Source organism: Diceros bicornis, chromosome 14 (assembly GCF_020826845.1).
Source record: "Diceros bicornis minor isolate mBicDic1 chromosome 14, mDicBic1.mat.cur, whole genome shotgun sequence".
Taxonomy (NCBI): domain Eukaryota; kingdom Metazoa; phylum Chordata; class Mammalia; order Perissodactyla; family Rhinocerotidae; genus Diceros; species Diceros bicornis.
The window spans coordinates 41,192,544-41,217,335 of record NC_080753.1 but is presented as its reverse complement, the minus strand read 5'-3'; the positions used below and the strand labels follow the sequence as shown (position 1 = coordinate 41,217,335).

At 45.2% G+C, this 24,792-nt stretch overlaps 1 protein-coding gene and 1 pseudogene across 1 annotated transcript; both read left to right on the top strand.

Annotated features, from left to right (window-relative positions):
• Window positions 1-354: 354 nt before the first annotated feature.
• LOC131414032 (butyrophilin subfamily 3 member A3-like) lies at window positions 355-11,718 on the top strand (annotated as a pseudogene).
• A 3,237-nt stretch (window positions 11,719-14,955) lies between these two features.
• On the top strand, window positions 14,956-22,671 carry LOC131413356 (butyrophilin subfamily 2 member A2-like). The gene is given in 7 exon segments (XM_058553904.1): window positions 14,956-15,007; window positions 15,243-15,371; window positions 18,091-18,414; window positions 19,791-19,912; window positions 19,914-19,962; window positions 22,017-22,244; window positions 22,247-22,671. Coding segments are annotated over 7 exon segments (1,329 nt in total).
• The last annotated feature ends 2,121 nt before the right edge of the window (window positions 22,672-24,792 follow it).

Here is a 24,792-nt window from a genome sequence, read left to right as displayed (position 1 = left end):
AAGGGGTAAGTGGGGGAAATTGGTAAAAGCCAGGGCCACAGGCCCTGCAAGGAGAGAGGCTAAAAAGCTGAGAGTGGGTACAGGGAAGTCCTCACCCAGAGAAAGGGGTTTAGTGCTTGTGTGTGGTGAGGAGATGGGGATGGGGGCAAGAGGCACTGCAAAAGGTAAGGACCTGCACTGGGAAATTTAGTGGGAGGGAGGCAACCTGAATGGAGAAACTTTCAATAAGTATTCTAAAACATAAGTGAAAACATATTCCCCACTCTGAAGACAGGTGAGACATTGTTACCTATTATGATAATAATAATACTGTCCTCTCTCTAGCAGCATAGAGAATGGTTTGAAGAGGAGAGGATGTACTGAAAGGCGATATTCTGTCTGAGACCGTGTCCAGGTTTCAGACAAGGGTCTGAAGCAGAACCAGCTGCACAGACTCCTGCTACCTTGTCCCCCGGCAGCTCCCAGACTTGCAGGTACTGTGACTGGGGCCTCATGCTGGTTTGTTTTGGAAGAATTGGTATTTAATGTACAACTAATGTGTTGCAATCACCATAGTTACTTCTAACAATTTTCAATCATTAAGTTATAAATGAATACTTTTAAAATTTAAAGTATTCATATAATTTTCAAAGTATAGGGTGCAAAAGACAAAAATATCTTTCACTCAATCCCCAGTACTCAGTGTAGCATGTATCCTTTTCAAGGCAATTACATAAACGTGTGTATACAAATTTATAGCTTTGTTTTTGTTTTTTAATAGAATCATTAGTATTGCTCTTCAATGTGCTTTTTGTTCACTTAATATATCTTGATTATCTGGGTTAGTGACTATAAATTAGTCTTAACTGCCAGAATGAATTGCTTCATAGTGCTGAGCCATTATTTAACTAACCAGTCTCCCATGGGTGGTTAGGTTGTTTATTGCTTTTTTCTTTTAAAAATCATACTGCAGTGTCATCCTTACACATGCTTCTCTCTGGACCCATGCAAGTGCTTTGCTGGACCAGATATCGGGAAGTGGAATTGCTGGGCCAATTATGCACATTCTACAGTTCATATTTCACATTGTTTCATGAGTGACTGAAGTTCAGATAGGTTTTGTCACATGGCTGAGATCACACAGCTTGTAAATCATAGAGCCATCACCTAGTTTCCACCCCCATTTTGTTCCTACACCTAACACATAGTGGGCCTGGAGCACAGTGTGTGCTCCGTAAATGTTTATTGAATGAATGAATGAAAAGATGGGTGAGACCTGGTCTTATTCCCAGCTCTCCTATTCACTAGGCTTGTGACTAAGAAGTGGTGAGTTCAGCCTCTGACTGACTCCAGAGCCTCCACCAGGGAGTCTGCCTGGATCTTAACCAGAGTCTGATGTTGGGTGATTTGAATTAAGTGATGGCCATGGGTTGCAGCTTAGAAGAGTTCACAGTGAATCTCCCCAGAAGGACATACCCTCAAGTAATTTGTCACCACCCTATTCCACCTGACATCTTCAGGGAAGGAGAAGATATATGATGGGAGAAGCCCAAGGGAGAAGGGAAGAGGTTGGTCCAGAGATCTCAGTCCTGTCTCTGAGTAATCCACCCAGGCCTGCTCTCAAGCTCTCCACTATCTAGGGATGCAGCCAAGTCTGGGGTATTTAGGATGGAAGCCAAGCTAGAACTCCAGCTAGAATCAAGCCTTGCCAGCTGGTATGGGCCCCACACTTCCCTTGTCATAAACAGTCACAGCGATGCCACAGAGCACTCCCAAAAGATGATGGAGATGCTTTTCTGAGCCAAGATACAGTTTGGAGCACTGGGCAGGGAGTATGGAGTTGCAGGGGCCCTGCCTCTGAACTGAGAGAACCTCAGCGCTTTGTAGAGGCACGAGCTTTGTTGGGCTGCTGTGTGTTCCTTGCTTCACATATTCGCCCCTACTTTTCAAGTACCAGCTCTTATATCTCTGCCTCGAAATGGCACTTCTCTAGCAGTGGACAGACTAAGACCAGGGAACTTATCCATTGCTGGTGAACCCAGAGGCCATGTGCCAGGAAACATTGGGGAACACGTGGGGAAAGAGAAGACAGAAAAGGAATAATTTCCTTCCCAGGGTTGTTTGTCTCACAAAGAACAATTGTGAAAAGAGTACACTAGTCACACTGAGTTGTAACATTCTTACATGCATACCCAGGACGTTCTTGCTCCTTGAAACCACTTCGTTAAAAAATAGGAATAAATATATTAATACAGGCCAGTCCCAGTCAGAACACAAGAGGGTGAGCTCTGCTTTCTAGGCCAGACCAAAAGAGCAACATCATTAAGGAGGTGGATGCTTGTCTTCACAACTCTCCACCTTCACTCCTGTTGGATGGCAACCAGTTAACGTGATCATCTAAATTGATTGATAATGTTAGTGAGTTTTGCTAGGTTAATATGTTACCCCTCATACAGTCATTCTTCCAACAAATATTTACTGAGGGTTCCATGTGAACCACACCCTGTTCTACTGGCTCGTTATACAGCAGGAAACAAAATAGACCAATGTCTTTGCCTTGTGGAGCTTCCCACTCGAGCAGGTGGAGACAGAGTAAACACAGGATATGTTAGATGGTGAAAATTCAATGAGAAAAAGAGAGCAGGTTCAGGGAGATGGGAGAAGTTTGCCATAATCCCGTGGTCAGAGAAGGTCTCATGACTTTAGAGGAAAGACTTGAAGGAGGTGAGGGAGTGAGCCTGGTGGATAGCTGGGGGAAGAGGGTTCCAGGTAGAGGAAGAGTCAGGGTTGAGGTCCTCTGTCCTGGTCTGTTCAAGGACTAGCAAGAATGTCAGAGAAGCTGGAGCAAACGATGAGAGTGGGGGGGTTACGTGAGAGGTTCAGGCCCTAGAGGGCCACGCTGGCCATTCTTGGACTCTGAGTGAAAAGGGAGCCACTGGAAGGTGCTGAGCAGAGAAGTGGCACGATGTGACTCAGGGGACCTACTGGCTGTTGTGTTGAGCATAGACTGTAGGGTACAGAAGTGGAATCAGGAGACCCAGAAAGGAGGTTCCTGCATTAATCAGAGTGTGATGGTGGAGGCTTGGACATGGCTGTAGCAGGGGAAGTGTGGGAAAGTGGAAGGATTCTGAACCTAGTTCGACAGTAGAGCCAAGGATTTCTTGATGGGTTAGGGTTCATGTATGTATATTTAATGCTACTTACATAATATTTACATGTTAAATGTATGTACATTTAACATTACATATTTTTATGAGTGATTTTCCATGTTGGAACTCAAAGTAAAGAGACTCCCAAGCAGACATTTTGGCAGAAGAGTATCTTGAGTCACCACGCTAGTGACTGTGTGGTTCACCCTGAGTTGGCCCTGGGGAGGAGGAGGTTTGATATGGAATTTGCCATCTTCTCCCAGGTTATAATTTCTGCCTGACTCTTTCTGGTGTCTCTCTGCAGCACAGATGAAAATGGCAAGTTCCCTAGACTACCCTCTGCTCAACCTCCTTGTCTGCTTCGTCTTGGTCCAGCTGCTTACCCCTTGCTCAGGTACGGAACATTCTGCTTTTATGTATCTGAAGCAGAAAATTACCTATTAGTGTCCAGTCAGAACCTCTAACAACTTCTCAGGCCTTGGAAGTCCCATCCCAAACTGAAGGTGCACATGCCATTAAGACAAATTATACTTCTGTTAGGATCATATTCCTCTCTAGGTTTTTCATGCCTCACCCCCCCTTGCTGAGACCGTCACTCCCCCCCCCCACCTCATTTCACTAACTCTCTCTGATGAAGCTTTTCCTTTTACCAATCAGGTCAATTTGCTGTGATTGGACCCTCGAGGCCCATCCTTGCCCTAGTGGGTGAATATGCTGATCTGTCCTGTCATCTGTCCCCAGTGATGAGCGCAGAGACCATGTAACTATTATGGTTGAGATCCAGCCTTAGGGAGGTAGTATACAGGTACTCATATAGGGAGGAGGTAGAAGACATACAGATGGCAGAATATCGAGGGAGAACTTCGATTTTAAGAGATGGCATCGCTGAAGGGAAGGCTACTCTCCGAATTTACAACATCAGAGCCTCTGACAGTGGAAATTACCTGTGTTATTTCCAAGAGGACAAATTCTCTGAAAACACCATGATGCAGCTAAAGGTTGCAGGTGAGCCTCCAGGTTTTGTTCTGAACTCATTGCTACCTGGAACCTGTGCGCAGAGGCAGAGGTCATGCTGCAATACACCTCAGAGCATCCTGGCAATTCACTAGAATTGCCTCCACTGCCTTCCCACTTTGTTTCTCTGAGGCCCTTGGGAAAGTCACAGGCTTTCCTCCAGGAAGAATCTCTCCTGTGCCCTATAATATCAAGTAAAGAACTCCCTCATGCTGGCCACCAGGGTATAAGCAGGGAAGTGGAAGGTCGAGGATAGAAAGGATAATAAAATATCACCTCAGTGATGGCACATAGTTGTTTGGGTTCAGTTGTGTTCCGGATAGCTTCTGTGGCCCCTCCAGGTGCAGATTGCTGTAGGCCCTGGGAGGATGACCTGTAGGACAGCATCTGTGCTGCCAATGTTCTCCAGTCAAAGGCTCCCAGGAACACACCTGGAGTTGACCCAGTTGTGTTTATTACATTTTGCAGGGAGGGAAAATGCACACCATGTAGGAACTGTGGGGCGTCTCAGTAAGAGGGTGTTAAAGAAGACTTGGTATAGAATTTGGGCTTATGTTAGGGGAGTTGGGGGAGGGTATGTTGAAGTGTGGTTTTGATCTGGATTGGTTTCTGTCAGGAAGGTGGAGGGTTTGATGCTGTGTGTGGATGTCTCAAGACTTCTTATCTAGAAGAATGACTTGAGTGACGCTAAAGCTTTAATTGGTGAAGGAGCAGCAGTCACTCATAGCCAGGACAGGGAAATGTTTCTTCATGACTGTAGTTTGGACAGTATTCATATTTTCCTCTATGTTCAAACACAGTTGTTGAGTGGTCTTGTCTTTGTCTTGACCCATCATAGTGACAAAGTGCCCTTGTCTGATGTTGATGTTCCATGAAATTGCTTATGTTCAACAGGAGAACTCTGAGATCATGTTGATTTCTTTTTCTCCGGGCACTCTCTTGCCCTGTAGCATCTTGCTGGGTTTGATCACTGGGGAGCCATAGCAGAAGACGGATGGAGGAAGAGAGGAAAGAGAGGTCTAAGTACTTATCCCCCTGGCTTTCTCCCTGCAGGACCACCTCTAGTTGGCTGCATTCCCTTCCCCAAGATCATAACTACTCTTAAGAAGTCCCTGTCTACATGATTATCTACTTTTAGGTCTTCAAAATGGCTTTTTCTCCACCTCTCTTTGGATTTAGAGGTGGGTGGTAATATCTCCACTGTTCCTGGCTCTGGGGTAGTGCTCTATTCCGTATAGTTTTCCCCTTCCCATGACCACGCTTTTGTAAATAGCTCCTTAATGAAACAGCCTTTGAATTACCTAATGTGAGTGTGCCTCTGATTTGTGTTGAGACTCAATACAGGAGTCTCCAAAGATTTCAAGCTCATTTATCCTTCCACAGCAAAGGGTTCTGATTTTCTTCTTGAAATAAGGGTTATGAGAGTAGAAGCATCCATCTGTACTGCATGTCTGCCAGCTGGTATCCCCGGCCTCAAACACAGGGAGAGGCATGCCAGCTGTGCAGTACCATTGGATACAGATAGATCCAGCCTGTGTACAGTTGCAGCATCCTTGATCCTGAAAGGCAGTTCTGGGGAAGAGTGTCCTGTATCATCAGAAATCCCTTCCCAGACAGAAAAAGACAGCCAGGATTTCCATTGCAAGTCAGTTTTCTGCTTATCCTCACTGTGCTGAGCTCTGGCTATTGAAAGAAGAAGAATGTTGATTCTCTGTTGCTGACTTGGGTCTCTGCAGTGAATATAAGGCACAGAGCAGGGACCCAGAGGCTTCCTCTTACTCCAGGGATGTTTCCTTTCCCCATAAATCTGTTTATCTCACAAATATTTTGAGTATTTCCTGTGTGCCGGTAACTGTAAAAGGCAATGGGAATTGTGGGAAAATGCTAAAGATCAGACCCTTAAGCAAACACAAATGAAAAAAATACATACAACTCATATCTTAGAGAAGGAGCTAATCTCCTTAAAATATAAAACAACCCAGTAGAAAAATGAGTGAAGGATATGAATTATTAGTTCACAGAAAAGGAAATAACACACCAAATGGTGTCCTATCTCACTCAATAGAAGAACATTTTCCACTTGTGAGATTGGCACCAAAACAAAACAAACAAGAGTGAGGTGGTAGATCACACTTTCTGATGGTGGGATTGTGGGTTGACTGTTACTCTTAGACATTTGTTGACATAATTTGATATATTTTTGGTATAAATTGGCACAACTGTTATTGGGACCATATAGTATATTTCTCCAAAGTACCTACTTACGGATCCGAAATCCCACTTCTGGGAATTTATTTCACAGATATTCTTGCATTTATACTAAATGACCCATGTAAAATGTTATTTCTTATAGCATTAATTATAATAGCAAAAAGTTAGAAACTATGTGCGTGTCAATCAATGGAAAACTTTTATGCAATGGAATATTGCACAGCTGTGAAAGAAACACAGACATTCTCTCTGTACTAATGGCAGGATCTCCAAGATGAAGAGAAAAAGCCAGATGCAGAGTAGTTTGTAGAGAAATCTATCTTTGGTGTAACCAAGAAAAAATAAGCATATCTTTATATTTTTAAAATGTAATACACACTTGCATAGCACTCACTATGTATCAGGCATTATAAGCATTTACTGAATCTTTTAACATTACAAGTGGGGTCCTATTATTAACCCATGTTACAGATTAGGGGACCAGGAGCAGAGCAGTGAAGTAATTAGTCCAAGATCACACTCCCAGTCAAGTGGAGGAGCCAGAATTTGAACACAAGCCCCTCCAGCTCCTAAGTTCATATTCTTAACCACCCCATTAAGCTGCCTAATGAGAGGCTAATAAATTGGGAGAGAGAGGAGGGAGTGGATGGGAGACTTGGATGACTTTTCATGTTTTTTTGATATTTGAACCGTGTAAAGGTAACCTGTTGAAAAATTAAATTAGAAAAAAACATGATTCTGATGCTCAAGAAACTCATATTCAGATGTGAGAAGCAGACATTTCAAGACAAGTAATAGTATTATGTTACAGTAAGAGTTTACTGAATTGTTATACAAAGGTCACTGAGAGTTTAGAAGGAGAAGGATCATTTAATGTCGTGAGATCAGCTCTGTGATCTCTGCCCTGGGGGTAAGAGGCTGAAGCTCCATTCCGTTGCAGACCCCTTCTGGAGGGCCTGGCCCTGGATTGCGGCCTTGGCGGGGACACTACCCATCTTACTGCTGATTCTTGCAGTGTTGGGTTACTTCCTATGGCGACAGCAGAAGGAGAAAGAAAGAGAGCAAGCAGAAAAGGATTTGGAAGGAAGGACAAGAGGTATCAGACCAGGGAGGGAAACTAAGGCACTGGCTTAGCGGAGAGTACCCCCAAGGACCTCACCCAATCCCCACCCCATGCACCTACCCCTACACTGGGTCATTTGTAAGGTTTGTTTTCCAGAGTTCCTCCCTGCTCCGTTCCTACATCAGTAATTTTTTTTTCTCCTTATTTTCCAGAGGAGCTCCAGCATGAGCTCAGTAAGTTCCTATTCCTACAGGGACCTATATATGTCTCCCTTTCACTGCTTTAAGCATCTGAATGACTCTTCACATTTCTTCCATTGCAGAGTGGAGAAAGATCCAGTACATGGCTTGTGAGTGGTTCTGACGTTTTCTCTGAATTTGCATCTAAGACTCTGTACTAAGATATTTCCAGCCTTTACACACCTATAACTCTGCCCATGGCTGAGAAATGTCCTGGATCCCTTTATGGAGGGAAAGAAAGTGTGGCTGATTGTGGGGAAGCACAGGGGAATCATGGTTTTTTAATGTAGAAAAGGCCCTTCAATCTCTCTCCAGGAAGGGCCCACAGACTCTTCAGCCCAGCAAGGCACCAGGGAATATCCAGGGTACACTTGAAAGGAAAGGAGGAGGATGGGGATGGAACTCTCTAGATGAAGTGACTTCCCTATGCTTGGAATCTCACATGTTGCTTTACATAATCTGTAGGCTGCTGAGAAGAAAACAAAGAATGTAAGATTTAAAAGAATGAGAAAATCAGAGAAGAAGATGAGAGAAAACTGTGTTTAAAAAGAGTAGCCATGGGCCCGTCTGGTGGCTTAGCGGTTAAGTGCGCGCGCTCCACTACCGGTGGCCGGGGTTTGGATCCCGGGCGCGTACAGACGCACCACTTCTCCGGCCATGCTGAGGCCGCGTCCCACATACAGCAACTAGAAGGATGTGCAACTATGACATACAACTATCTACTGGGGCTTTGGGGAAGAAAAAAAGGAGGAGGATTGGCAATGGATGTTAGCTCAGAGCTGGTCTTCCTCAGCAAAAAGAGGAGGATTAGCATGGATGTTAGCTCAGGGCTGATTTCCTTCACAAAAAAAAAAAAAAAAAAAAAAAAAAGAGAGAGTAGCCACAATAGCTCAGGTGTCACAGATTTATTTGAACTGCTTTTAAAAAAAAAAAGTATCTGAAAGTTCCTCGTCATGTTGCTCAATTCTTTTCAGGAGTAGGCAGGACATAACAGCTTGAGACAGATGGGTTCTAGTGCACATACCCAGACACGTGTACACACAGTGACACCTGTGCCCAGGTATGGGAGTGCATATACATACAGAATAGATCTGCCGGGTCTCAGCTAGGAAAGTACTTACATGGTGTCTGTGGTATCATCAGCATGGAATTGATGTTCTCAGACTTGATATCAAGGAGGAGATGGGAGGAGAGAATTGAACAGGCAGAGGCAGTGTGTACGAAGCATGGGGATGAGGGCCAGAAAGATTAGATGGGTGCAAAAAAAGAGAAAGGACATGACTCAGAATTGACATTGTTCAGGTGACATCTGTACCTTTCTTCCATTGTAGGTGGAGAGAAGTCTCAGAACTATGCTGGTGAGTGACCCTGATGTTCTCTGAGTTTCCTGGAATATGTGTACTAAGCATTTAAGCCATTTCTCTGCTGTGTGACCCATTGGCATTCCCAGGAGGAATAATCAGATCTAACCTGGAGGATCATTTTCTGGGGGGGATATCACTCCTGCTTTTCTAGAGCCTCAGAAGGAACTTCCAGTTACAGCATCTTGGCATTTTCGGTCATCCCACAGCCTGCTGTCACACATGCCCCACACTAGCAAAGCCTGGCCATGTGGCCTGCACTCCCACGTGATGGAGGGTAGAAAGTTCACTATTTTGGAGAGGCTGTATGCCTGAACCAGCAGAGCTGTAGATGAAGGAAGCTGCACCTTGGAAGAGACTGATGAAAGGGAGAGAGAAAAGGCTTACTGAGGAGAATGGGTGGGGGCAAGGACAGAAATAATGCCCTTTCCTTATCTGTGTCTCCTGCCTTTCAGAATGGAAGATGGCCCTCTTCCAAGCTGGTGAGTGAATCACTGTATGTTCTCTAGGACAACAACCTGAGGGACCATATTCCGTTTTTCATCTCCAACTCTTGAGATTCTGGCAAGAAAAGTCCCCATGACTGGGAGAGTTCCGGGTGGATGACTTGAGGTCCTGGTCTCAAAGATGTGCCCATCTCCAGGGCCTTCCTGCTGAGACCCCAGAGAACAAGGGAGAATTGTTATCCTGGGCTTCCAGAGATCTTCATGGGAAGGAAGAGAGACAAAGGGTAGAGCTGAGGGGAAGGAGAAGCAGAGTGAACTAATACTGCAGGAAGACTGAGCATGGGGAATGACCAAGAAGAGAAGGCAGTGCACAAAGATCTTTGCTTTACTCAAGCTTCTTATGCCACCTCCTGCCCCTGTGGGTCCCCAAGTTATTTAATGTTTCTGAACTTTAGTTTCTTCATTTTTAAATGGTGATCATAAAACCTATTATGTGAGGGTTGAGGGAAAGACTAAATGAAGTAATGAATGTGCATTGGTCTAAAAACCAAGAAGAAAGACATGGCATGTTCAAACCGGATGACTGAAGGTTTAGAAAAGGACTTCTTTACAAAGGCAGAAGTGGGGTTAAGGGAAACCAAAAAGGGAATGTGAAGTTCCCCAGGGCTGACAATAGTGGGGAGCTGTCACCACCCCTAGGCTTGAAGGAATAGGGAGAGGGAGCAGTTACTGGAGCCCAGAGGAAGCTGTAGCTCAAGGACAGGGCTGCCTGAGAGGAGTCATGCCTTTGTTAGAGCATTGCCATCTGATGATGGCAGGTAGGAAGTGAGGGGAAATAAATGCTGTGCCTCTCTTTTCTTTCTCCTTCCAATCTTTAGCTAGTACCTCCCATTGGCCAAATCTAACAGGTAACCTGAGGCAAGGGAGCCCAGGGATGCTGTCCAGAGAAGATAGATTCCTAGGGCCCAGAAGAGGGGAGAGAAAGTGGGAGAGTGGATCTGGGAGCACAGAAAGCCCCCAACATGGCCTCTAGCACAGAAAAGGCATCTCAGCTATTATAATATGAGGCACTTCCTCCATGCCTGGCCCTGGGCTAAATATAAAACATGTATTTTCTATTTCTACCCTAGATATTAGTACTTTTATCCCCATTTTTCAGATAAGGAAATTAAGGCTCAAAGATATTATATAGCTTCAGACTACGGAAAAAGAGACTGCAGAAAAAGAAGTCATTCGGCTCAGAAGTGGTAGAGCAAGGAGTGATATGTATATTTATATGACTGTAAAGCACAGGTGGACTGAATCATTTAGGGCAGGAAATAGGTGAAAGATGGAAGGAAGGAACCAGCTAGAGATGTCAGGTTAGGCAGATTCTGACCCTCAACACTGTACTCCACTAATCAGAAGACACATGGGCCTTTCATTTGGTATTGCTGAGAGGGTCACTTTCAGGGCAGTCTGGGTACACCAGGCTCTGGACTGAGACCTCCTCTGCCAGACCCAGGTCTTGAAGGCCAAGGCTCTGAGGTTTGGGAACAATGGCTGATCCCATGGCCCATCCCATACTTTCTGCAGTGGATATGATTCTGGATCTGAACACTGCACACCCCATCCTCCATGTTTCCGGAGACCAAAGGATCCTGCAGAGGGCACACACACCATGGTTTCTACCATACAATCCTAAGACATTTGAAAACTTTAACTTTGTTCTTGGCTGCAAGAGCTTCACGTCAGGGAAACATTTCTGGGAGGTGGATGTGGGGTATAGGAAAGAGTGGTAGTTGGGGTGTGTAGGAAGAATGTAGAGAGGAAATTTTCTGTTTATATAGCACCCAGGAATGGATTTAGGATTGTAAGGCTGTCTAATGGGAATGATTATCAGGCTTTCGCTGACCCTCTGAACAACCTGACAATTGCCACCCTCCTCAAAGAGTGGGGGTTTTCCTGGACTATGAGACTGGTGAGGTCTCATTCTACAATGCCATGGATGGAAATCATATCGACACCTTCCCGCACACCTCCTTCTCTGGGCCTCTGTATCCTGTTTTCGGAATTTCGACAGTGGATACCACAGCCTTGGCCATTTGCCCAGCGCTGACCTGAGTGCAGACTTCCCTTGTTACTGACTTAGTGTCTGACCTTTCCCTGGAGACCCCAGTGAGACCCGGGCTCTGCTGATGAGAAATGGGACCCTCAGGCTGAGTAACATGCTTGCTCCCCCCTGCCCAGCCTGGAGCTGAGGGCCTCCTCCTTCACAGCAACGCATCATATCAATAAAATACTTATTAAATGCATACACTGTGTGAAGTGCTTCACTAACATTAATTCCATTATTCCACATGACAGGTGATTTTGGTACTTTTTTGTCTCCTTTCTATGATAAAGAAACGGGGGTGCATAAAAGTGAATTAACTTTCCAAAAGGGACTCAGCAAGTGAATGACAGCTAAGATTTGAACAACAATAACTAACATTTGTAGACAAAATGTACTGGGTGCTGTGCTAAATGCATTAAGTAAGTTTCACTCATTTAATCCTCACAAAATCCCTGCAAGGTAGTCTCATTTTGAGAATGTAGAAACTGAGGCCGGGCCAAGTTAAGTAACTTATATAATTCACATGGAAATTTGTGCTGCTGGGAGAGGTTAAGCCCTTGTCCCACCCCCTTGCCCTAGCATGTTGTTCTTTTCCTGTCCCATTGCCCCCGTGGGACCATATCCAGCCCTGAGTTTTGCTGCCCAGGGCACCTCACATTAAAGATCACTGTGAGTGACTATGGAGGCCACACCCCACTTGGTTCCTTCAAGGTCAATTGTCAGAGCCATAGGCCCAGCACTTCATTGGATTGAGTCTGCAGGGGGACGTGGTCCAGAGAATGATTTCACAGGGACTGCATCACACAGGATGTGAAGGGACTAGAGGCCAAACTCTTCACTAATGATGGGTACATGTGCACCCACTCTGTCAATGTGATGCGTGATCATGGAGCCAGAACCAATCCTCCTTTGAAGGTTCTAGGAGCCTAACTTAACGCCTAAAGATTGTCTGAAGAATAAGAATTTGAGAGGAGGGAAGCCAGATGAACTTTAGTGGTATTTTTATCGCACTGTATAATCTCTCGCCAGGAAAGGGATATTTCCACCCCTGATCATTCATTGATGTTAACAGATGTTCCTTTCAACTGATGGATACTGGGGAAAGGCTACTCTTTATTATCATCACTGTTGTTGTTCACCACTGTATCCCCTTTACCTGGCATGTGGTTGTCAAGTTACATTTGTTAAATAAACTTATTAATAATCTTCATTCTTCAATTGAGCTTTTTCTAGATTTTATGCCCCACGGTGTACTCACCACAGTTTCACAGTTAACTTCAGTGCAACATTTTCCCAAAATCCTTATTGTATTAGTTTTCTACGGCTGCCATAATAAGTTACCACAAATTCCAGGACCTAAAACAACATAAATTTATTTTCTCACATTTCTGAAGGTCAGAAGTCCAACATGGATCTCACCAGGACAAAATCAAGGTGCCTACAGGCTGTTCTCTTTTCTGGAGGCCCTAGGGAATAATCTGTTTACTTGCTCATTCAGATTGTTGGTTGAATTCAGTCTGCAGTTGTAGGACTGAAGTGCCTTTCCTTGCTGACTATGAGCTGAGGGCTATTCCCGGCTTCTAGAGGCTGCCACCTTTCTCAGCTTGTGGCCCTTTTCCTCCATCTTCAAAGCAGCAATGGCAGATTGAGTCTCTCTCAATCTTTGAATCTCTCCTTGTTCCTTTTCTCTTGAATCTCTTTGACTCTTCTGCCTTCTTCCACTTTTAAGAACCAGAATGTCTTAGCCTCACCTGGAAGGAATCCACAGCTGGAGGTGAATCAAAGGGAGGAACACACTCTCTAGGTTTATTCCTCTCATGAAGGACATTAATTATGTCATGTTGTCATGATCCAAAGTGGCACACCCTGGTGGGACCTGGTGTCCTAGTAAACCACCTCATGGACAATAGGTCTTCCTCATGCTCAGAACACATATGTGTCCCTCTAGCTCAAGTCAGCTACCACAGGGGTTTGAGGCCTGGCATTGCTGTATACTTCTGGTACAAACTTCCCCAGATGCCTGGGGTCTGATTTTCTTCAGATAGAGGCATAGGCAGACCAGGCCCTTAGACTCTCCTAGCCTCTTCTTCTGTCCCTGCCCAAGAGCAACCCAGTCCTGGGAGGATACTGTGGAGTCATTGCTAGTCTGTTAACTGCACAGTTTTGAGTTGAATCAGAAAAGAATCGGAGGCCTTCAGTATAAGCATTTAGGCTCTTGAGGGAGATGTGAATAAATGTGTCTCAGGAAGATTATTCTAGAAGAAATCAATACAATGGCCTGATTCAGGTCTATGGGGCATGGGAGTGGAGCATTGTGTGGGTGTAGGGGGCTGTTGGACTCAACTTGTGCATCTAATGGCAGATGATGAAGCCCAACTAGAAAATCTTTCTTTGCTGCCATCTTCCTGCCCCCAAAAGAAAGAGGTTTTTCCTCTCAGGATCCTCAGCATCTCTCCCTCAATGGTTTTTGAATGAATGACGAAGTCTACAAAGTCTAGAGTCTACTACTGCAGCTGCTGTCTTACTTCATTCTTTACTCCTCCAACCCCTCCCTGTGTTCTCCCTTATGTCTCCACGGTTCCCCCTATCTCTCCACTGCCCTCCACAAACAAAACAACTTGAATAAGATCCTTCAGGCTTTGGAAAGAGGGCTGTTCATCTTTACCTCATCACCTCTCCACCCCCAACCCCATCCTCTACTAAATAGACACTTCTACACACAGAAGACTCTTCTCCTAGTTAGCAGCGATGCCACAATCCTCAGGGAATCTCAAGGTTTTACGGGAAAAAATGAAAAGTATCTTGCTTCTGAAAACAGAAAAAGGAAATTAAAAGGCCATTTCATCTCAAGAGGCTATTAGCAGCTGTTTGATTTTAATTCTTAAATTGTTTCTGTGTATTCTACCTAGTAACTGGGAGAAAGTGGGCTCTGGTATACCATTGGCTGACTGACTCACAGCTAGACAATCCTGGGCTCTAAACTATTTATTGCAAATATTGGGACTTTGTGGTCAGAGAGTGGACCTGGTTCCATGTCCCACAGCTCCGCACACTGTGACTAATGGGAGAGGAAGAAAATTTTTTTCTCTGCTTTCTCGTTGTGACTGTGCCTGTAAGCGGTTAGAGAGAAAATGAATAAGGGGAAAATCATCACTTGAGCATCAGAGGACAACAGAAAACCCAGAAATGAATTGTAGAAAGTAGGAAAGGGCGTGGGGGAATCGCTACAGCCTTGGGGTGAGGTTGGGATGGTAAATGGAGGGAGGGAACTTGATGAAGAGAAAGGCTGGGCCCCTGGGAGAGGGAAAGCTTCCTGCTGGGGAGGGTCTCCATGACTGGCTTTACCTGGGGTCAAACAGCCAGATTCCTGGGGAGGAGGAAGGGAAAGATGGGAGGGTATGAAAGAATATGAAGTGACAACTGAAGAAACTCAACTCTGGCCAAAGAGAAGTGAGCATATAAGGGCAGAAAACTGACTCCCTGATCCTGGTATTGTTGGCTTATTCCATGGAATCTTTAATTAATCAATCTATCGGGAGATACCTGATCCCAGAGAGAAAGGAGGTTGCCGAACACAGAAGTTGCGGCGCTCATGATACCAACACGAGTTATAAGAGAGTTTGACTTAGATCAGAACTGTGGTGCCAAGTCTCCTTGGCTGATTTCTCCGTGTCTGTGCCCCTAGGTCTCTGGTCCCTGCCCCTCCTGGATGACTCATCTGAGGTGCTTACGGAGCCACCTGCTTCCCAGCCTTTCTCCCTGCTGGGGTCCCTTCTCTTCTTCCACCTCCTCAGCTTGTTTGCACTGGTTTCAGGTAGGGTCCATGCCACTAGATACTGTCAGCTTCTCAGAAAGTATGTCAACACTTCAGTCTGCGAAACACAGCAATCTGAAGAAGTACTGCAGAATGCAGTGGGGGAGTGAGCCATGCACCTCTTGGGCTGACTGAGAGGATCTGATGTGAAATCCCATCCAGCACAGCGCCTGGCACATGACTTCTTGATGGGGAACCTTGTACTTGATCATGCAAACTGTACCCTTTGGAGAGTGAGGGGAGAACTGTAAATAACTGCACCAGGACAACTGGTATAAACAAGGACTGCCCAGCAAACGACAACAAGTGGACATCTCATTCTTGATAAATATACATTTTGCCTTTTTTTTCTTTCATGAAATACTAATCATAGTGAGAATGACTCCCATGTAAACAGATGATTTCATGAAAGCATGATTAAGTACTAAGCCTGTTAGCCCCACAGAGAAAAAGAGTGAGAATTCAGCCAAGAGGAATTTGGCAAGGCTTCAAAACAGAAGTGGCATTTAAACTGGGATTTCTAGGAGTTTATTAATAATTGCTTTAAGGTATGACCTCACTCCTGTAGTCAGTGTATTATACTTTAAAAAGAAACGTTTGAAGACTGGAAAAGCCTTGAAGACACAGAGAAATAAATGGAATTTCAATCCATTAGACCAGTGGAAGTGAGGTTTTGGGACAGTGCGACCTTTCCAGGGGGCCTCAAATCACAGCTGGTGGGAGATCGCATCTTTGTTACTCAGAAGGGCAACCTTGTATCTGATTAATAGAAAATATCCTTAAAGGAGTGTTTCTCAACTTGGTGTCCTGACTCTGTTCACAGCAGCACTGCACAGCTGACAGTGTGGATGTGGATGTGGCGGGGACTATCTACTCTTTCCCTGTCAACATGACCCTGTACTGGCCTGCCACACTCCGAATTGAGTTGTAGAATTTTGTTTGTTTGTTTGTTTATTGTTTTTTGTTTGTTTAATTGTTGACTGATTTTTGTCCTTAAGTCTATTGTCTCATGCTTGCCATTACTGAACATCATGGAATATTTTGTAGAATTTCTTTCTAACTTGCCTCATTATTTTGAGTCTTATCCCACTTCCAAGTTTCTGTGTGAGCCTTTCAATATGCAACTAGCTTTTTTTCCTCTTAGTGTCACCTACCAGGTGCCTTGAAAAACTCAAAGGTGGATTTGTAAGCAATTAATTGTTTTTCCAGGTTGTTTCTTTTCCTTTTGTGTGTTAAGGAGCTGTAAGCAGCAGCCATCCTGAAACTGACCAAGCCAGGATGTAACCACCAGCTGTCCTGAAACTGACCAAGCCTCACCACAAGAGCTATGCCCATGACCTTTGCCTTATCTTTAATGCAAAGATCTCTCCAAGAGGAGCTTAGGCTTCATTATGTGGAAGCATGTTCTCCAACTGAGCCTGTGCAAGTGAATACCCACCTCTCCCTTTTGAATATTCATTTCACAACCAAATAAAAGTTCCTGCTTTCCTTTGTTCAGGGACGCCATGACTTTGGAAACGAATCCTCATGGCCCAATTTGCTGCAAATACACTTTACTTTGTGAGACAACTTCCACTGGTGTAGAGTCTTATTTAACTCACCAGGAGGCGAGCCCACTTGGTTTGGTATCGTTGGCAAAAATCAAGTTGATCAGGAAGCACTAAAAGTTAAGTGATTGCTTTAATTTTGTCTTTGGTATAATTTGTTGGATAAGCTTAATGAAGGAATCGCTTAAAAGCAATTAGGATGATTGCTGGACACATTGCTGAAGGGGCAGAAGTCTGCCAGGACCATGCATTTGCAGCTCTCTCACACCTGTTATCTCTTTTATTGAAGAATCTTTTAAAGACAGAATAAGTTACGAAGAGCCTGGATTCCTAGGATTTTTTATGATGTTCTGCTGACACTGGGGAGGTGATATCGTTATCTTGAGGATCCCAGAGTGTCCAGATCTTTCTAACAGGTGGATGTTGTCAAGGGACTATAAGAAAATCATTAAAATTGACTGAGGCCATGGGAGATAAACATCTCTGAACTGAGGTAAGAGTTGGCTTTCACACTAGCTCTGTCCATTCTCCTTAAAACCAACAGCTCCTCATGATTATCTGATATCTGTGGTGATGTGAAGCCCTAAACCAGGAGAGGATGGTCAGTATCTGGAGGTCAAAAAATTTCTTAAGATTCTGCCACCTGGGCAGGTTTCTGTCCTTATATTAACCTAGACCTTCAGGAAGCCAAGGCTACTGAGAAGTCCTCCCAGGGCTGAAAGTGAAATCCTGAACATGGTTGTTTCTGGTCAGAGTGGACACACCCATAGAGAAGTCAGAACATTAAAATCTCTAGCTGAATGAATCAATCAACAAACATTTATTAGGAGGTGGGTACTATAATGGGGTCTGTAGAGAAGAAAGAAAAGTGCAATGTAATCCCTTTTCCTTAGAGATCTCATCATTTATTTGGCATATTGGTCTCCTGGTGTTCTCCAATGTTAAGGTTTCCTTCCTTCTCTTCTTCCTTACTTTCCTCCTTTCTGTCTTCTTCCTTCCTTCCTCTGTCCCTCCCTCCTTCCTTTCCTTCCTTCCTCCCTTCACAGAAGGGGTACTGCAAGAATGCATGGAATATGCGTAATCAGTTTCTCTGGAGGCTGGACCCTTGCAGTCTTCCCCCTTCCCTTGGCTCTCACCATTAAGAGTTGATCTTCTAAGACACTTTGGCTAAGACATCATTGCATTGTTATCTGAGCCCTGTTCTCTTTCCTCAGGCCAGAGCTCTAAGCTCCTCATTGAAATGAAGGGCCATGAGAATGGGGGCATCCAGCTGGAGTGCACATCTGTAGGGTGGTACCCAGAGCCCCAAGTGGTTTGGAGGGACACTTATGGTGAGATCGTGCCCGCCTTGGAGGAAGTTTACACTGTGGATGCAGACAGCCTCTTCATGGTCACCACAGCTGTGATCATCAGGGACCCCTCTGTGAGGAATGTGTCCTGCTCCATCAACAGCACCCTGCTTGGCCAGGAGAAAGAAACTGTGATTGTCATTCCAGGTTATTTCCCTGCCCTCTGGAGTCCATTGTGTGGAGGCAGATCCTCAGCAGATAGATTGGAGCCTGTAATATGGATGAGGAGATAGGGGTGTGGGGTGGAAAGGTCCTGGGCCTGGAAGGGCTGGAGGCTGCAGTGGAGCTGGGGCCTCTCCCCTTGTCACAAGAGGAAAATCAAATATTCTCAAAACACATGGGTAGGAGCCTCTTCTCTGATGGTAAATCTGATCTTTTTTCCCTGTTATCGTCCTCATCCTGCAGCAATTTTTAAACATTTAGAAAAATCATAAACATGGAGAGTGGTCTGGGCGGGTGTCTATCTACACCCAGAGGTGCTGCCTGCTGAAGCCCTCCCTTCCTGCTTGTGGGATTTCCCAAGGGACAGAGCAAGGAAATTCTCTATCTACAGACATTCATCAATTCATTCAAGAAACACTTAGCAAGCATCACATATACTCAAGGCTCTGTTCTACAAACCAAAGATAAATCATAGAACAAAGTACACAAAGATCCCTGCTCTCATGGGGCTCATATTCTAGAGCAGCAGAGACCAATAAACGAAGTAATTAAGGAGTGAAATCATTAATTAAACTGTGGATTATATCAGATGGTGATAAGTACTGTAGAAATTAATCAAGGAGGGGATAGGGAGTGCTATGGGGGAGTTGTAATTATAAATAGGATGGTCATGGAAGGCTTCACAGAAAACATGGCCATTGGGCAAGTGAGGCATGAGTCATGCAGATGTTTGAGGGCTGAGCAAGTGAGGTAGCAGGAATAGCATATGCAAAAGGCCTAAGGCAGGAACATGTCTGGCAGTTTCAAGGAACCCCAAGAGGCAGATGTGGCTGGAATGGTTGAGTGCAGGGAGAGTAGGAGTAAATGAATTCAGAGAGGCAATAGGTCCAGATCATATGTGGCAATGTAGGCCACAAATGGACTTTGCCTTTTAGTTTGAGTGGGATAGGAAACATTGCAGGGTTTTGAGCAAAGACATAACATTATCTCACTTAGGCTGCTGTTCTGAGGATCAACTACAGAGGGTGTGGGCAGAAGCAGGAGGAGGGCATTGCAATATTCCATGCAAGAAGGGATGGTGGCTTGTCCCAGTGTGGAGGCTGTGGTGACCCAGCACGGCTGGTTAGCTTGTACTCACCCTGGTCCTTCTCATGGTGACTCCAGGTGTTTCTCTTTTTCTGTCTCCTGGGCTCCCAGCCCTGGCAATCACTGTGGGTGACTCTTTCTCTATCTGGGTTTCTGATGGAGAAACCAACAGAGCAGGGACCTGGGGGAGGTCTTTAAATATGAGCCCTGAGGGGCGCTCTCATCCCCCATCTCCTTTTTCTCACTAAACGGGACTTTTCTGGCTCCCTTTTCAGAATACTTTATTCCCAGCACATCATCTCCCTGGATGGTGGCCCTGGCTGTCATTGTGCCTACTCTGCTCCTCCTCATCACTGGAAGCATCTGTCTTATCAAGAAACTCCACAGGGAAAAAAGAGATTCTGTCAAGAGAAAAAGAGGTTGAAAATGAAGAGAAAGAAACAAGAAGTAAGGAACTGGGGAAAATGTGTGAAAAAGAGAAATAACTTCACATAAAAGGTAAAAAGAGTAATAGTACAGTTCACTGTCACACAAAGGACACAGCTCTGACAGCTAGAGGCCTGGAAAATAGAGAGAGGAAATTAATAGAGGTGGAAGAAAAGCTTGGAACTCATGTGCTAGGAATGAATCCACAGAGCTTGCTTGCTTCCATTCTGCAATGTTGCCTCCAGTCACCTGGATACATGTAGCACTATATTGTTGAACTAAAGCAAACCTAAATCAGTACTGATAATCTCGATCCACCTGATCATACGTCATTTCTGGTATGCTGACAATTCCTTAGACAGGGGGAAAAAGGGACAGTTGTGTTCAATGAAATGGCCAGTGCTTCATGGTTTAATACAAACTCAGATTCTCTTAGTCCCTCTATTGCGGACATTCGTTTGCTTCTGTTTATTTTTTCAGAGCAACTTCAAGAGGAATTGCATAAGTTTAGCATTTCCTGAACTACTCCAGACACAATTTGTCTTCTGCTTGGTTTGCCGTTATCTCATGAAGCTCACCTCTCTGTCTGTCCTGTTGCAGGATAGAGAAGAACCCTCTCACGTGCTGATGAGCACCTCTGACATTCCCTCAGTTACTGAGCTTCCTCCCCACTAGTCAGCCAACAGGACACATTAGAGGAGATGAACAAGGGGGCCCAAAGCTGACTGGGGGGCAGCAGGGAACTGAGGTCAGTTCGCTAGCGGTATCCCACCCAAAGCTGGATCCCACCTCTTCTGTCAGGGAATCTCCACAGCTCTCAATCAACTCTATGGCTTAGTTCCCACCAAACTTTCTGTTTTAGAATAATTTATTCCATGATTACGGAGGTCTACCATACACAGTGTACCTCCACAAAGGTTACATGGTAGTAGTTGTTGCTCTGTGGATCCTGGATTAATTTGAAAGAAGACAATATGGTTTCATGATTTGTAACCTAGGAGACGGCACAGACTGCACAGTTGAAGAGACATGTGTGGGAATGCAATGAGCTTCCCCTAGCTTGTCCCAGGTGTGCACAGACAGGTGCAATAATGCCTTTCTGCTCCAAGAGAACACTGATACTCTGTGTGCAGCCTGTGAGGGGAAGAGAGGTGGGCAAGTGGGAGAGCAAGGAATCCACTTGCCTGGTCCTAATGAGCACTTTGCATTTTATGATTTGCCACCTTCTGCTCAAAAGCACCTAGGAATCCAGGATTCATCTGATACCATGGCACTCAGACCTTTCCCTTTCCTCATATGAATTTCAAAATTGTCACAGTCATACATATCAACTTGGAGAAAGGAGAAAGTCATTTTAACACAATGGAAATGTAGATTGACTAACTAATAATGACTACAGATGGGAGAGTCTGTGGAATGTCAGGGTCTGAAGCATTTCCTGTATCCAGAGAGGTCAGAGCTGCAGACTTCAGACCCAGGTTGTTGAAGCAAAACTGGATGGCGATAGTTCCCCCTGCCTTTTGCCATACACACCTCTCAGGCAGCAGGTTAGCTTTTGGGGACATTATCCTCCTTTTTTACCCTGTGAGGGGGGCCCTTGTTAGTCATTTAAATCAATTGTCTTCTGGTTAACCTGGTGGAACACAGAGGACCAACGAAAGGACCCTTTACCCCCCAGGAACCTGTGTAGGGAGAAATTGGCCTTAATTGCTTCACTGGGAGAGGGATAGGGCCTCTTTGCTGGTTTAAGCCAAGTGGGAAAGTTTCTAACTAAAGAGAGTCCCAGAGATCGTATGTCTTGAACAGAAGAGGGGGCAGATCTAAGAAGGTCAAGAGTAAGTGGAAGCCATTTATTTCACCTCATTTTCTAAATTTTCTACATTTCCAAGAGCCCCAGTTATCCTCTACTTGAGGCAATGCTCCTATCACTCAAGAGATGGAAGTGCAGCCTAAGTAATTCTCAGTCTATGAGCTACCTGGGACCTGGGGCTTTCATGGAAAAGGCCGCCACACGGGGGATCTCTACCAGCTTTCTGAGACCTCTCTAGGGACCAGGAACCACACAATCTCCTGAGACCTCAAACCTAAACCTGAGACTTCCTCTGCAACTGATGTGGTCCTGGACCCGGACACTGCTCATCCTGAGCTATTCCTATCAGAGGACCAGAGATGTATGAGATGGATCCCGTCCAGGCAGAGCATGCCTGACAACACAGAGAGATTCAACTGTCAGCCTTATGTCCTGGGCCTGGATAGCTTCTTCTCAGGGAGATGTTACTGGGAGGTGGGGGTCAAAAACGTGATGGTTGGGCTGTAGGGGTTTGTAGAGATGATGTTGAGAGGAAAGGAGAGGCCCTACTGGTTCCTCAGAATGGCTTCTGGGCATTGGAGATGTTTGGAATCCAATACAGAGCCCTGTCCTCTCCTGAGAAGATTTTCTCCTTGACAGAGCACCTTCGCCATGTGGGCACCTTCCTGGACTATGAAATTGGACATGTCTCCTTCTATGACATGAGGGACAGATCGCACATCTGCACATGTCCCCGTTTACACTTCTCTGGGCCCCTGAGACCCTTCTTCAGGCTGGGGTCTGATGACAGCCTCCTTTTCATCTACCCAGCATTCACAGGGGCCCAGGAGATCATGGTGCCTGAGAGTGGCCTGACCCTTCACAGGGCGGGGACCCACCACAGCCACCAGAACCAATTCCCTTGTCACAGAGCCAAGTAGAGAAGCCCTGGCCATCCTTATTACCACAGTACAGCACCCCATGGAGGAAAATGGGCCCTCTTCCCTCTGGTCACGTAAGGGAACCTCCTCCAGGGGCCCCCTTGACAACCCCCTCAGGCCTCAGCCCCAACTCTCCCTCATTAGGCTGTTGCTTTCATAACTCATTTGCTTATATCCATGGGCCAGGGCCTAGTCTCAGGAAACTAGTGCTGCCACATGGTTCTCAACCAATAAGAACGAATGAGAAAGTGACAGGTGGAAAACCTGCAGCTTTATCATCAGAGTGACACTTTCAGAATGATACTTGAGTTGATATCAGACACTGTGGACTCAGTTGAGTACAACAGGATGCACTAGGATGTAAGAGGGGAGGCGGAAACTATAAATGGAGGTCAGTAATAGAGGAAGCAGGACCAGAGAGGTGGGAGGGGGCCAAGCCTGTTGGCGTGGTTAAACCCCATCATTACATCTAAGGGGCCCAGGAGCTGATGGTCCATTTTCAACCCACTCTCAAGATTTCTAGAGCCAACATTAAAGCTCATCAGGCCTAGAACTTGGATGAAGAAAGACGAAGGATGTGGACACTTCTAGGTCTGGTCCAGTTCCAGTGTCTGTGCAATAAGCAAAAAGTCAATACTCAGTTATTGAGTATGGACTAAGTTTTCAGATCCCAGCTGAGCAGTTGAATCCTGGACCAAGTGGATCACAAGTTTCAGGTTTGGTGGAGAGAGCAGCAGTTTCCAGCTTTTGGCCTTTAGACACTTAAAACTTTGAGGACTTCAAAGAGCCTTTGCTTCTTTAGTTATATCTGTCAACATTTATGGCTTTAGAGATTGAAACTGAAACTATTATGTGGTGCCTACATGCTGTATCTGTTGTGTGGTGGGTACATGCTCTGTCTGTCCTGTGGTGGGTACATGCTCTGTCTGTCCTGTGGTGGGTACATGTTATGTCTGTCAAATGGTGGAGGTCAAATGCTCCCAGGGCAGCAGCAAGTATGGAGGAGGGAGACCAATTAGGAAACAATTGCAATTGTCTATGCAACAGATGATGATGCAAGTTTGGACCATGGCAGTAACCATGGAGGTGCAGAATGTGAGGGATTCAGGATTTATTTGGAGATAGGACTTGTTGATGGATTAGATGTTGAGAGAGAGGAGGATAGAAGCAAAGATGCCTCTTAAGCTTTGGCTTGAGCATCTGGGTGGATAGCGGGAGACTAAAAGAAAAGTGTTTCAATTGTGTTTCCTTTGGTGGTGTGATTACGTACGCTCTAAGTGCTTGTGTGCATGAGTGTGTGTGTTTATTTCTTGTTTTCTGTTTAGCACATGTTACTTTTGTGGTCAGAGCTCTCTCCTGTGGTGGATAGGATCAATGCCCCCTGTTCTCCTGTTGTCAGCCATGAGTCTTTGCAGTCCACACCTCATTGAATTTGGCCATGTAACTTATGGCCAATGAAATGTCAGTGAAACAGAAGCTCTAAATATGCTTGCATGGTTTGGCTTGGCTCCTTTGCTACTGCCATCTGCCGGGACTGGGAGAAGCACATGTCTTGTAGCTCCTGGTCTCAGAAAAAAGAGACCTTTGGAGTTGACTGGAACCCAACCTCCATCCTGGAATCCAACCTAGTCAGCCAAGCCCAGGTGACTCTACCCTGGACTAGCTGCACTCCAGTCACCCTTCCAACTCATGAAGGAGGAAAATAAATGTAGATATAATCCCCTGAGATGTTTGGTGTTTGTTCGGAAACATGATTGCAATAGAAACCTATCTAATACACATTCACCCAGTACAAAGTAAATGTTATTACCATTATTATTTTTTTATAATAATGGTAACTCCTTGCCTCTGATTGGTTGGAGACTATTTTGGCTAGGTCCAAGGTTTCCCGTTTTGCAGATCAGAGCAGCTTAATCGTCTTGCTAAGCTTGAAGCTGGGGAAGGAACATGAGGAGGAAGGGCTCTTTCTTCTCACCCAAAGGAAAAGTGTGCAAAACAGGATTAATTGCAGGGCAGGATTTGGGTAAGAGACAATCCAGGGGGGAGAGATTCTCTTGCCCCAGAAGACTCCCACCTGCTTCCTATTCCATGAAGTCTGCTTAATGAGAGAGATAACCTTTT